Consider the following 14,671-nt stretch of genomic DNA (forward strand, 5'->3'; position numbering starts at 1 on the left):
AACAGAGCGGACACGGGCAGGCCTTCGGAGGCAAAGTGCTTGCAGTTAATTTCCTTTTTTGTTGTTTTTTTTTTTGGTTTGGTTTGTTCTTGTTTGGGTTTTTTTGTTGTGTTTTGTAGTTTTTCTCCCACAGCACCAGGGCAGTGACTCAGTATCCCGGGGAAAGGGAGGTCCCTGCGCGGGGTCTGCCTTGTGTCAGCCAAGCCCCCGCGGGTGTGAGCGGGGTCACGGGCGAAGTGACGTCGCTTGACATCGCTTCAGCGAGTTTGTGAAACACTCACACTCCTCTCTTTGCTTGAGGAGGGGAGGTCCGAGCCAGCAGAGCAGCCCCCAAGTACAGGGTCAGAAGCAACGTGCTTTGGGCCCAGAGTCCAGGGGAGATGTGTCAATGATTGTAGCTGATGTGCCTTTTCTTCCACACGAGTTAAATTAATTAACTGTAGTTATACTGCACGGGATGGGTTTTGTACCTGGAAGAGAGTAGCACCTCCTGCTGCACCTTTAGCAGTTCTCTTGAAGTGCTTGTCTGGAGCAGTGTTGGCTGTGGTGGAGCTGAGCGTTCTCAGGATGTCCTGCACACGGGCTTTACTGGGTACTGCTGGTGAATTAACAATGTGAAACATATGAGTTATACACTGTGAATCTCCATGGTGCACGAAAACTTACGAAGTTTATTTTAAGTTTAGAGGCTGTGGACTTTATAGGATGCGTTTGAAAGCTTAGAGACTGTGGTTAGGTCCTTTTTCTATACTGTGATGTACTCAGCACTTCTTTTTTTCTGTGTAGTTCTTGATTTGCATTTGTATGTGCACACAGTTAAGCAGTTTAGAAGAATGACTTTTGATTGGATTTTTGCCACACTATCTAGAAAAAAAAATGTACTGTAGCAATGAAGAGTGGTGTCAAACTGTTAGTGTTCTCTTTAATGCACAAATGAAGAACACATACTTTATGGATTGAAGCTGCATTTGGGAGAAGTATGCTTATTTAAAATTGTGTAAGCAAATGTATGTAATAAAATAAGTTTATTTGTAGCTGAGTCAGACTCTCACAGAATTGATTTCCTGCTCTTTCTCGTGCACTAAAGAAAGGAAGAAGTCTGGAAAAAGTTGATCATAAAAGTCTTTATTTTGAAGTTGCATTAAAGTGCAGGATCAGGAGATTCCTATGAAATAGGGCCGTTTTTTAAAATTTCCTTTGCTGATAGAGTGAATTGCAGTGCAGTCTAGTAAGGTGCATGAGTTCTTGACAGATCAAAGCCTCATCAAAATAAGAAATACTTACGAATTGTTGCCTTGTTAAGCTAGCTGATGCCATGAAGATGTGTACTCTGCAAAAGCAGTTTAGCATAACAAGTGACAAACACTGATAGGACGTATTGGATGAATTCCACAAACACTGTATGAGTATTTGTTGCAAAAATTGAGCTGGCATTGCTACTATTTTTACACAGTAATCTCCCTGGTGGCCCATAGTACTTGTTGAGCTGTGTTTGTTTTGAGGAAGGCTTGAATGAATCCAAAAGTATTATTTTGCTGTACAGCAGCAGGGGCTGTTTTTGGGGCAGACAGTCCCCAGCTTGTGGTTTCCAGGGTGGGTCGTGTTCATTTAGCATCTGAGGTAATTGGAGGTGTGGATGTCATTTGAGGCTGTGACCATAAAATTTACCATTCTGTCAAGGCTTGTCCTAATACTTCTGAATAGTATTTTGAATGAAGTATGGGGAACACATTTGTTCTAATTAATTTATTCATGATACAGTAATAACCCCCCCTGCATTTTAGTGGATAGGTCTAGAAGTCCGGTAGAGCCCACTGCAGTTACAAGACTGCTTCAGCAGTCTTGTATCTGTATGTTCAGCAGTGTATTTTGGCAGGTTCTAAAGGGCTATTTTGTGTTTATTTCAGTTGGAAAGTGTATTTAAAGACTTAAAACTGTGAAATGACTTCAAACGTGGAATAAGCAGAGATAAACCCAGACTACTGGAGAAGGACAGTGAGCTCACCTTGGCCTTCTGTTCGGAACATCCATGGACAGGGGGTAGTGTGATTGTCCCTAAAGGACACATTGACCTGAACCAGTGTCTGAAACTTCCGCTTCTGTGGTTTTGGTAGCCTGGACTCAAACAAAACACACCATGCAGTTTATCAGGAGAATGTCCTGAAGCACTTATCGTGGTGCTGTGCACATTTAACATGGGGGCAGTTGTTTGAGTTGTGCAAGGGTGCAAAAATGCAGTAGTTCTCACAAGAACCTTTGTTGTCATACAGGCCACACCTGGCAGTCTGTTTATGTGGAGCAGGGCTATGACTTATTTATATGGGAAATTGAGGTAATTATTGATGAGCTTGTAGTAATGAGTGCAATACTCTGCAGGAATGACAGAGTGGATGGTCATGTAAATTGCTAAATGCTCATGTGTTGTGGTGGGAGAAAATATTTATGAATTCTGCTGCCAATGGCATTAATCATTCTGAGTGGTTTTAAAACAGCTTTTCAAATTCGATTAATTCAAGTGTGATGTTTTTGTACTAAATCCTTACGCAGCATTTCAGGTAACTAAATATGTGACTGTGGAAGTAGAGAATTCCAACTGGCACGTGTGTGCGTCCTTAACAGTTGTTAAAACCAGACCTGAAAAGTTTGCGGTTGTTGAGATTCTAAAGTTGCCTGTGGTTTTTCTGTATTGCTGTAACATCGTCAGTATCGCTCTGCTGGAAGCAAAGCAGGGAAAAGAAAATCCAAAGTGATAACAAATTTGAAATTTAAATGATGCCAGTAGTTGATGCTATAGAAAAATATAGTACAGAGAAATGGTTCTGATCCTGAGGGTAGATTGTGGATTACTGCTCAGGAGATTAGTGATAATTGGGTATACCAAAGTGTCCTATCATGTCAGCTTGGTGTCAGAATGTTCCAAAAAATTCAAGAGCCCTAACCCGGATGATTTTAAACAATAGCAAAATCTGCCTTATGTTTTAGTGGTGCTATAGTTGACTTCATATGTTAACTAGGTGTTCATTCATTATGCGTTTGGTGAACCAGGTATTTGTAGTTTGGCAGCTTAAAAAAAATTGTAGTGTAAGGTTCTGAGAGTACTGTCAGGAACCTGCAGCACTATTTCTGAGGCCTGAAAATTAGCTTCTAGGCAATGGATCTGTAGTATGTTTCCATTATCTAATAAGGTGCTTTAAGTGAAAAGTAGTGGTTTTTAAAAGATGACAAAAAAAAAATCAAGTACTTGTACCATACCAAGTAAACCCAGTGCAGTTTTGTACAGCATATTGATTGTGTAACCTTCCAAAAATTTTGAAGAAGAAAAAAATTAATAGTGATTTATCTTCTGTGTGAAAACAAGCAAATAGTGATAGATGGTAGTGTTGTAGCGCCAGCAGTTTGGAGGAAAAAACCCACAGATTTTCTACTCCACCCATAAGTAGATATGTAGGACTGTGATTCTAGCTTGGGGGCAGAATAAGTATCTGAAATTCTGGAGCATTTGTTTAGGGAAGTGACCTCAAACAGTTATCTTGTCAGGCTTATTCTCTATCCCAGCCCTTCCTCCCAGTGATTCTTCACCAGATGTTTGTTTGAATACCTTTCTTTGGGCTGTGTTTCTGATGGGTATTCTTCAGCCTCCTCAGGTGATCTGTTGGAGGGATACTGTGTCCCTACTGGTAGAAACATTTCTCTTATGTCATTTCCATGTGTTTTTTCCATGTCTCAGGGAAAACAGTGATAATTTTTGAAGCAAGGTATTTAAAAACCACATGCAGAGCATAAGAGCTGATTTACATTGTTGGTCAGGATACAAGGGTTACTTTTCCTGTCTTGCAGTCTTCACGCTAATGCAGCTCTGTATGTTGCTATTTGCCAAAACAGAGGAATACATTGACTTGAGTTTTGTGTATTGTGGTCCTCTATAATCCTCCACTGCCCTTCTGCTTAGCTGGACATTTAGTAATTTAGTAATTCCCTCAGTTGTGTATTCCTACCTGACAATAATATCCCATGATTCTCTTTTTGAGAATGATCTTACTTCTTCACTGGCATATTGGAATCGCCTCAGATTCTGTTTCATGACACTTCAGGTAAGCTCTTCTGTCTGCTGATTGGATCAGAGGCTTTTGTTACTCTTGTATCCAAGATACAGAATTAAGTTTATGAAAGAAGAAGAGTTGCAAGTGCTGAGACTTCACTGTTCTTCAGGAAAAAACCAAAACCAACAGCAAAACAAAACAAAAAACCTCCAAACTTGGAAAAAAATTTAAAAATTGCTTTTACTGCTTCTGATAGTGGAGGTTTGATTACATGTTTTGGGTTAAGTTTGCTTTAATAAAGACAGTTATATAAGATGATAGGCAGCAATGCAAAAATACATCTTTGGGTCTTCTAGTTGATGAATTATATCTCTCCGTCATGTAAGAGTTTCCAGGGCCTGCACTTCCACTGTGGGATTCTTTTGTCATTTCTAGTTGCTGTGTTTATCAGGGGGAAAGGAAGTGATTGTTCTGGTTTCTTAAAGTGTTTTGGGGTATCTGCACTGACAAAAGTAGAAGGGTACCTTTTCTGCTTAAAGTGTAGAAAAGTCTTGGCATTTTGTTGATTATTGGCTTCTATTTGAAGTCGTTCAGCTCCAGAGAGGTGCTTTTTCCTCTGGAAAGTTTGTAATCAGAACTTAAACAAAAGTACAAGATGTGAGAGTCATAAGAAGAGAGGACAGATACAGGGGTAGGGGTTGGTGACTGAATTTCTATACATCTCCTGAAAAGCAGTAGGTAAAAATTGTTACTTCTGTGCCCTTAGTTTAATGCACCTATTTAGAATACAAAAACTTGTGATATTGGGGAAGGAGAGAGATAAGAAAGTTTGCCTGATGCTTAGTAGCACGTAATAGTGTTCTGCATTAACAGAACAGATTGCTACAGGGACTACTGGCAAAGTTAGGCTTTTTATTCTTAAGGTTACAATGCTAGCTTTCTAAGGTAGGAGGGGGCTTGCTATTCCTTGATTAGTACATGGCGTACACACTCTCCTCATCTTTAAAAGCTTTTAGTACTGCAGTTGCTTTATCTTCCCTCATGAGATTTAATGTGTAATTTCTGCTGAATGTATTTGTTAGGATAAAAGCTGTAAAACTGATTATTACAGTGGTAAGGCAGAGCTGTCAGTTTATCAGATCAAACAGAGGATTGAGGATTTTCATCAGGGGAGATGAATATGATGCATTCAAACTATTTACAGTTTTGTGTAAGAAAGTAAGGAGAACTGGGCTAAAGTCAGAGCAAGTCAGTGAAAAAACCCCTGGAAATAGTGCAGGAATTGTGTATAGCATTGAAGCAGATAGACTCTAAGAGGACAGTGTAAAATGTGTACTGGAATGGCTCAGTTCTACCACCTCAGCTGTGCTAATTCAAGAGCCTGCTGAGCTTCTTAAATATGAAGACAGACTTAGACCCTTGGAGAAGGAAATCTGGCAGACCTGAGTAAGTTCATGCAGGCTGCTTTCGCTTGAAGCCAACCATTGCAGTCGCATCTGAAGCTGCATCAGAGCAAGCCTAGCTCTGGCTCCTTGGCTGAAGTGACCAGATGGCAAACATCAGCATAGGGGGATTCTGTGCCCTCGTGTTGGTCAGAAGAGCCTGGATGAGAGAATGGGAGCTGTGCAGGATCTTCGACTCTAGGAGGATGTCTAAGGATAGAAAGGAACTGCATCAAGATGGTCATTTTTTGCAAGTCGCCCATTCAGTCATTTCTGTATGGAAGGTGATGACTGGGCTCCACTTATTAAGGGAGCTCTGAACTTGAAGAAATTTTGTGTCTCTTCCTCATGACTTGTCCTGTGAATATAGCTAATGCATTTCTTTTAGAGCAACCACTGATACTTTCCTGCATATACTTTAATTCACTCTTGTTTGTATAGTGGCAGCACTTGCTCCATTTCAAGTCTGGTGAAACTTTTTTCGTAATTTGTCTAGAGTTGTGAATTGTCTATGATGATTATACGGATTGTAACAGGAGGTCATTAATTGAGATTTGGAGTATACGGACAATGTCCAAAATACTAATCAACTTATTTCTTTTAGCCTGCATGTTGATTAATGCTTTGGTAAATGCAGAAATGTAAATATTTGTAAAATTAATTGTTATAGGTGTAATATTAATAGACTGTAATATTTCAGGACTTCAGTTTTGCATTTATGGCACAAATTACATACAAAACAGCAAGCTTTTGGGGAAATGCAAAACAGAAACCATTTAGTATTTAAGTGGAAGGAAGCTGCTATTAGTTTGCTGGTGATCATTTGCCTCTTTTGGGAAGAGTCTCAGATCGGTATCAGAATATTTTGATATGATCATGGTTTTTGGGGGATTTTTGCTTTAAAACATAATCTGAAAGGTAAAAAAAACCCCACAACTAAGCAATATTATTTTAATTTAAAATGAAATCAGTAGTGGGCCAGCCTGTGGGATAAGTGGGACAGCTTATTGAATTTGGACCACAGGCTACTTCCAGCCTCAGGCAAAGAGAAGGAACTATACTGAGTAAAAATATTGACTTAGTGGAATCTGTAGCTCAAAGGAGAGTTCAAAATGACCTGGAAGGTTGATGAAAAGACAATGCCTGGAAAATAAGTCCCTGAAGCATATTCCATTTATCAATGTACTTGTAGCTGAGCTGATACTGCTTATGGAAATAATCACTACTGTGTTCTCAAATATCCTAGTGAGGAGCCTAAAGTCACCTCTAAACCAGAGAGTTTGAGAAGGAACTTTTCGTTGAATGGATTGGATCCATAAGAAAATAGTTTGAATTTTGCTTATCATCTAGTGTACTGTTTTCAGCTGGGATAGAGCTACTTTTCCTCACAGGAGTTTGCATGGGACTGTGTTCTATATTTTTCTCTGGAAACAGCGTTGATAACACAGGGATGCTTTCATTATTGCTGGGTGGGGCTTGCACTGAGCCAAGACTTTTTCTGCTCCTCACCCAACCAGTGAGCAGGCAGGGGTGCACAAGGAGTGGGGAGGGGACACAGCCAGGACAGCTGACCCCAGCTGACAATAGGGGTATTCCAGACTGTGTGGCATCATGCTTAGTTGGTAGGGGGAAGGAGGTTGGCCAGGGTGCTGTGACTTTGGAACTGTCGGAGCATTGTTGGGTTGCTGGTGAGCAATTAGGGTTTTTTTGCATTATTCATTTTCCTTGCTTTTATTTGTCTCCTTTTTTTTTCCTTAAAAAAAACCCCAAATTCTGAAACTGTCTTTATCACAGCCCGTGGGTTTTTTTCACTTTTACACTTCTTGTTCTCTCTCCTTTTCAACTGGGTGGGAGAGTGAGCGATCACCTTTGTGGTGCTTAACTGCCTACGAGAGTTAGACCCTGGCATATGGTTTTCTAAGGTTTAGATGAATCCCAGACAGTGAAAGTAAATTTTAACTGAATATTGATTGCTTTGAGTATTAATTTGCTAGTGTATGTAGTTTGAAGCTTGAAAACATAGTAAAAAAATGAAATAATTTCAGTGTTAACCTGCTCATAGAGGCAAGAGAAGGAAATTGTAACAGTAGGATGTTGTTTCAATTATTCAAATTGAAATATTCCTCTCCTTTTTTGGAATTATTGTGTGCTTTTCTTCTGTTAACTGAATTGAAGTCATCTCTTTGCAGTCCTGAGCAGTGGTGCTTAGCAAACGGAAAATTCTCCATTCTAATTCAATTTTGTTTTTAAAAATTCATCTGCACTTGGAAGCTTTCAATACCTGCAGGAATGAAAGAGATGTAGAGTACTGGTTCCAGGTAAAGAATATTAGATAATACCTTTTAAAAGACAATGTGAATACTTTTACCTGCAACATTTATTTGAGTTGATCAGGGGTGTGATTTCATTATGATTCAGAAATAGTCAGTTAAGGGAGAGGGTGTGAAGAATATGAGTTGGTTTTAAGTTTTGTCCAATTGACAGCCAAATAAATTCATATACTTCTGGGAACAAATGCAGATTTATTTTTTTAAGATGGTAACCCAGAAAACAGTAATTGTGTCAGTATTACATGCATTCCCTTTTCAAACCTTGAGTGTGAGATCTTGTTGCCTTGTAGAAGAAAATGTTTTCTGTAATTGATAGATGTCAGAGAAAAAAGAGCAATTGAGTAGGATAAAGGATTTATTTTTACTTCTGTGTCAAGTGTTGAGATTTCGTCCAGAATATGCATACAAGTTTTTTTTTATGAATGCTAGGAAAACCTGAGGAAGAACATAAAAAGATGCTAGTTATTAAAAGAGTGAAAAAAACTTCTTAGAGAAATACTTGAGGCTAATTTCACATTTCTTAAAAAAAAAAAAAAGAGCTAGTTAAATATTTCCTGCAGCAGGAAATGAGGACAACCCTTCCCCTCTTTGGGATGAAAACCACTTGGAACTGTTTCCCCCCCACTCCATGCCCACTCCCCTTCCAGGCACCCCAGCCACATTCTCTTAAACTTTTTCCTCCTGTGTAATAGGCCTACACAGTCTGTAAAGAGTCCCTCTTCAGCTCCCTTGTGGCCACTTTAGGTACTGGAAGGTTGCTGTAAGGCCTTCCTGAAGCTGCCTCTTTTCCAGACAGAACAGTCCCAGTTCTCTCAGCCTGCCTTCATAGGAGATGTGCTCCAGCCTCGGATCACCTTCATGGCTCTCAGTCATGTACTCCTTGACCCAAGAAAGCTGCTGCTCTTTTCACTAGTGCACAGGGTGTGAGGGAGTTGAGGAGATAGGAGAGAACAAAAGGTAATGGAGAGGAGAGTAAAGGGAGGTGGCTGGGTTTTAGTGGGTGAGGACTGGGTCCTGCCAGCATGTGTCAGAGCAGGAAATTCCAGTTGTCCTACATCTGGCTCTGTAAATTGGTTTGAGATTTTTTTGTTGTATTGTGGTCAAGAGTGTGGATGATTTCTGAACACTAGGTTGCAGTGCTAGGTTGTGAACATGTGTCGGCATGCATCTACTCTTGAACACTGCTGGAAAAACAGTTTTTTTTTTTTTTTTTCCTCTTTAAATCCTTGTGGAAGAGGACAACTTGGTTAGGTAAATCAGATGGATTTGGTCTAGATTCTGAGGTTTTCTGTGCTATAGCCTGTAATTTGCTGTCTCTAGGGAGTAGTATCTTTAGTGCCGTATTGGTAGAAGTAAAGAGGAAGCACACCACTATGTGTCAGTGATTAAGGCAGTGCTTGTTAAAGGCTGGACTTACCTGTTTGAGAACTGTGCATTTTAGGAGACAAAAGTCTCTCCCATTTTTTTAATCCAGCTATGGTAATCCAGAATGCTTTCCTTCTCATGATCCTTTTGAGGAATTCAGGGGACTGTAATAATGTTTTGGAAGTATGGAGGTGTGTGTATAACCATCTTCAGCCAGAGAAGTGAATAAGTAACTTGTTTGCCCTGTTATTTATTCGCTGGTGTGTTGCTTCTCTAAGACTGCTCAGTTTTGCAGAAAATCAGTGAATATTGGGTGTGCTTTGAACAGGTCTACTAAACTGAGCTTCTGAAGCAATACTTACTTCTTAGGCTGAGCTGGCCTGGAAGAAATACCTGAGAGAGGATATTGTGTCTCACAGCTTCATTGCCTGAAGGGTTTCTTGTAAATTAGTCTCAGCATTCACGTGCCTAAATGCTGCTGATTCTAGGCATGTAGGTAAATAAATGCATGCCTCCTGCTCTTATTTTTGAGGTATTTTGTATCTAGGTAGAAGTTAGCCTCTCCTAAAAACCAAATATGACATCAATACTTACACAGTAAGTGGTGAAAGCTTTCACTATGTTGATCCAATAAATCTTCCCCAGGACAGATGAATAATAACTAACTGCCTGCTCTATCTTCTACGAACAGTTGAATATGTGATGAGATACTCTGTATGCAAGAGCATTATTTGGAATAAAAAATGTAGTGCATTAAACAAATTTTGCACGTTTTTTAAAAATGAAACATTTGCATTCAGAGAACTTGACTCTGTTGACTGGACATCTGTTTTTGAACAATACTGATGTTTTAGAGAACAAAATGAAATTAAGAGTTAGGCAATTTTGTTGTATTTTTACCTTGTGTCTTTCAACCACTTGTTTGAGGACAGATTTCTGCATTGCTGTTTTGATTTACTAATCTAACTGTTGGATTTTGCTCTGCAGATTTGGATGCTAATTATCAGCTCCCTCTGGCAGTCTGCTGACCAGCCATGTTGTAATCAAGGGAAATTTCAGGATTGTCAGAGCTTGGTTGAATAAAATTAACTTGCTGGTTGACTTAATAAGGATATTAACTATTGGCTGACTAGCTGGGAAAATGAATTGTCAGTCGTCTTCTCCTTGCATTAGTTGCCAGGATTTTTGTTTTGCCAAGACACCAGAATTTTTACCTTTCTAAAGATTGCGGGAGTGGTATAGTTAACAACCAAACAAACATTTTAGGTTCTGTTTTTTAATGTAGGATGGCCAGGTCTGGACAAATACCCAAAAATATGTCCAGGGAAAATTATGTGTAATCAAACTCCATAGAGCTTCATAGATAAATGAGGAAAAAAAGCCTCAGATGCCTGCTAATTTTTTTCTGCAAAGGTTCGGTCTCTTTTATATGTCTCTGCTCATAGATACTCTCTTTTTAAGTGTAATGAAGAGATTAGTTGCACAGCCAGGAAATAAAAAAGCTTTCGTATTTTTCTGAAGTTCATAATACTCTATGTTAACGGTTGCAAACTTTATCTTCCTTGTGTTTAAGGTTAACTTTTTAATTTGGTGAGTTTAAAGAACAGAAACTTTGAAATGCCATATCTAGTAAAGATTAAAAGTGACTTAGAGGGACACAAAGAAGTCACTGTATGTCTGAAATAGTGAACTTCTGGTTGCATTTGTACAAGGAACACCCTCTGGGCATGAACCTATGTGTTAGATTAATACCTGATAATAGTGCTGTATTAAAATCTCTCATTATTACAATATCAGGAGCCTTTCTCCACTGTTTCTCAAGTTCCTTTGTACTCCTTATCCCATATTTTCTTGGTGAAAGCTGTAAGTGTCATTAATACGAAAAACTGCTCTCAGAAGAAGCAGTGTGTGGGCAATGCTTTGTATAGCCATGCCTGAACATTCTACCTTTAGCAGTAAGAATAAAGCCTTCTCCCTGTGACTTTTGCTAGGAGGTGTGATTTGATTAATTATACTTTTCCAGTCACAAAGATAAGCTGGCTAGGGCTGCCTGAATTGTGCTGTATTACCTGAAGGATTTTCCTTTATAGTGCTTGCAAATCTTTTCTGCAAGCTGATACACATGTTGCGTCAGATTTATGAGCAGGGTGAAAAAACCAAAAAAGCTATGACATCTGGGCTTGATTTTTTAATTTTTTTTTTTTATTAAGTCTGTTATTGACTGAAAACATGTTAAGATGGGGGCGCAATCAGTGTTTGCCAATATTATTTAGTGTAGATGAAAACTCAGTTACATGCTTTCATAACATATGGGCCCAGAGCACTTCATATTGTTAATAATCACATTATTAATGAAGCTTAAGACTTTAGAGAAATAGAAAATTCCTTGCTAAAAAAAGTAAATGAAAGTGGTAGGGAAGAGGGAAACTGCAAAGACATATTGCTGTCTAACAAGTGTCTCTTTTTCTTTCCTCCATAATCTCCTGTAGCAATGGGGCAAGGACTTGGCAAAACTGCCTGGCCCAAACCTGCAGGAGCATATCAGACTGTTACAAGTGGAAGATATGGAAGAAGACATTCCTATGTTGGGTTTAGACCATTTTTGAATAATCATGACAGAGATGGACCTCAACAGAATGAAGACTGCAAACAATTAGAAATGGAAGATGTTCAGAAAGAGAATACTTTATGTACGTATATATCTTTGTGTATTTACCATTTAGGTGCAAACTGGGATGCTTGGGGGTAGAGGAGGAAGGTGCATTGAGAGCCATGTAAGTGGCTCATGTTATTGAGGCACTTAAATAACACGTAAAGTACATTCTGTATGTCTTTAATTTGCCTTTATACTAAATTTCATTTTATAAAGTATAGATAATCTAATCTAATAAATCCATACTAGGCTGTGTAGTTTTGCCTGAAGAACATTCATAATGACTTCATGCATTCTAACAAACTAGATAGCAATAACATTGTATAATTCAAATTATTTTGTCTTCAAATTAAAATCCACATTTGGAAGAGAATACCTATTCAAACCTTCTTGTTGGAACTAGGCTGTGAAATATTGGCTGCATCGTGACCCAGGTTGTTCTGTCTTTGTCAGCCATAGTAAAAATTAGTTTAAGCCTATAAAACATCTTTGAAAGTCCTTTTTTTATTTGTCTGTACCGGTTAAACCACTTCCCTTTTTTGTTTAATGAATGTTGGATGTTAGTATTTATCAAAATGCCTTCTGTGACATTGGCATCTGAATAATGATTTAATAGAGGAATATAGAATGGCTTCTTGGATTAGAAATATGGTCCAATTTCTTTGGCTGAGGTTTTCAGCTTGAAAAACCCCATTTGATACAGCCTTAGATCTTCCAAAGTGCCTGGGGGTAAAGGACTTGGGGATACTGCTCAACACTGGCTGAATATGAGCCATCAGTGTGCCCAGGTGGCCAAAGGCACCTGGCCTTTGTCAGCAATAGTGTGGCACCAGGGCAGTGACTGTCCTCCCTGTGCTCGGCACTGGTGAAGCCACACCTTGTCCAGTTCTGGGCCCCTCAATTTAGGAAGGACATTGAGGGGCTGGAGTGTGTCCAGAGGAGGGAGCAGAGCTGGGGAAGGGTCTGGAGCACAAGTCTGGTGAGGAGTAACTGAGGGAGCTGGGGGTGCTCAGCCTGGAGAAAAGGAGGGGGGACCTTCTTGCTCTGTACAATTGCTGAGAAGGAGGCTGGAGTGAGGAGCGTGAGGGTCTTTCTTCCCAGTAACAAGTGATAGAACAAGAGAAAATGTCCTCAGATTGCACCAGGGGAGGTTTAATTGGCTGTTAGGGAAAATACCTTCCCCAGAGGGGTTGTCAGTCATTGGAACAGGCTGCCCAGAAAAGTGGTGGAGTCGCCAGTTCTTGGAGGTCCTTAAAATGTGTATCCATGGTCTAATGGTGGACTTGGCAGCGTTAGATTTATGGTTGGACTTGATATCTTAGAGGTCTTTTTCAACATAAGTGATTCTATGGTTCTACAAGGTAGCTTTTTTTCTCCTCCTTCCCTTATAGACTATTTTGAAACTGCTTTCTTATTCCAATTTTGTTTTTCTTTTTAAATGATAATGGCTTAGCGCTTTGTTCTTGTAATCTGTTGTGATGTAGATAATATTTGGGTGGTTTTTAATTTTTTCTAATTGAAGTGTGTTTACTGTTGTCCATGCTTCATACATTTTCTATGCTTTCATCTAGTTAAAGGTATATTTCCTTTAAGGTAGTGTTGATGTTTGTGGAGATCTTCCTACTTTCTCTCTATAATGCTACCATATTTCTTGTTACAGTTACACAGACAGCAGCATGCAGTTATTTTATGGGTCATTAGATACATGTGGTTTAAGGGTGTATTATCTCCCTGTTTTTAATATAGTTGCTTCGTATGTTAATTAGTCTAATAACAAAATGCCTTTCCGTTGCATTTGTTCATGTGTTTATTACCAAACAAATGAAGTCACCTCAGCCACTCCTTGTGTGGCTTATCCCTGCTGGTTCTTCACCATCTTCATGGCCCTCCTCTAGACACTCTCTATCTTACATGGTGGTACATAAACTGCCCCCAGCACTCGAGGTGATGCCGCCTCAGCCCAGAGCACAGTGGGACAATCCCCTCCCTGGTCTGGCTGGTGATGCTGTGCCTGATGGCCCCCAGGACAGGGTTGGCCCTCCTGGCTGCCAGGGCACTGCTGACTTATGTTCAATTTGCCATTGACCAGGACACCCACATTGCTTTCCATGGTGCTGCTCTCCAGCAGCTCATCAGCATCTTCCAATTTAGTGTCATCAGCAAACTTACTTAGTGTACCTTTGAGTCCTGTGTCTAGGTTGTTTATGAAGATTTGAAGAGCATTGGGCCTGAAGTGGAGCCCAGTAGAACCCCACTAGTGACAGGTCACCAGTGTGATTTCACTCCATTCAGTGTCACCTTTGGTGCCTGACCTGTGAGCCAGTTGCTCACCCATCACATGATGTGTTTATCCAGCTGTGGGCAGTTTTGTCCAGAAGGATCCTATAAGAGGCAGTATCAAAAGCTTTGCTAAAATCCATGAAGATTACATGAACTGGTTCCCTTGATCCGGTAGGTGGGATACCTTGTTGTAAAAGGAAATTAGGTTTGACAAATAGGACTTTCCTCTCATGAAACCCTGCTAGCTGTGACCAATGGCTGCATTGTCCTTCAGGTTTTTCGCTACACCAAAACAGTCATCTCTAATTTTACCACTAACTGAAGTGGACTGAGAGGCCTGCATTTCCAGGGTCATCCTTGCCCTCCTTGAAAACTGGGACAGCATTAGCCAGTGTCCAGTCAGCTGGGACCTCTATGGATTCCCAGAATTGTTCAAAAATCATTGAGAGAGGCATTGCTGTGACATCAGCTGGCTTGTTGACTACTCTCTGATGAATCCCATCAGGCCCCATAAATTTACACGGATTCAGCAGGGGCAGCAGATCTTCTACAAAATTAGGC

The 14,671-nt window shown here is 39.9% G+C and overlaps 1 protein-coding gene across 5 annotated transcripts in view; it reads left to right on the forward strand.

Annotated features, from left to right (window-relative positions):
- Positions 1-25: 25 nt before the first annotated feature.
- Positions 26-14,671, forward strand: part of PJA2 (praja ring finger ubiquitin ligase 2) — a 38,228-nt gene continuing 23,582 nt past the window's right edge. For 2 of the 5 annotated variants that reach the window (XM_017728372.1, XM_008629215.2), the window contains exons 1-2: positions 6,506-7,800; positions 11,667-11,867. In XM_017728372.1, coding sequence (XP_017583861.1) covers positions 11,669-11,867 — 199 coding nt within the window. In that variant the 5' untranslated portion in view covers positions 6,506-7,800; positions 11,667-11,668. Of the gene's footprint in view, positions 45-6,493; positions 7,801-11,666; positions 11,868-14,671 lie in introns of those variants that run through there. The other 3 variants (XM_017728373.1, XM_017728375.1, XM_017728374.1) reach the window with 3 other exon arrangements.

The sequence above is a fragment of the Corvus brachyrhynchos genome, unplaced genomic scaffold (genome assembly GCF_000691975.1).
Source record: "Corvus brachyrhynchos isolate BGI_N302 unplaced genomic scaffold, ASM69197v1 scaffold433, whole genome shotgun sequence".
In the NCBI taxonomy this organism is placed as follows: domain Eukaryota; kingdom Metazoa; phylum Chordata; class Aves; order Passeriformes; family Corvidae; genus Corvus; species Corvus brachyrhynchos.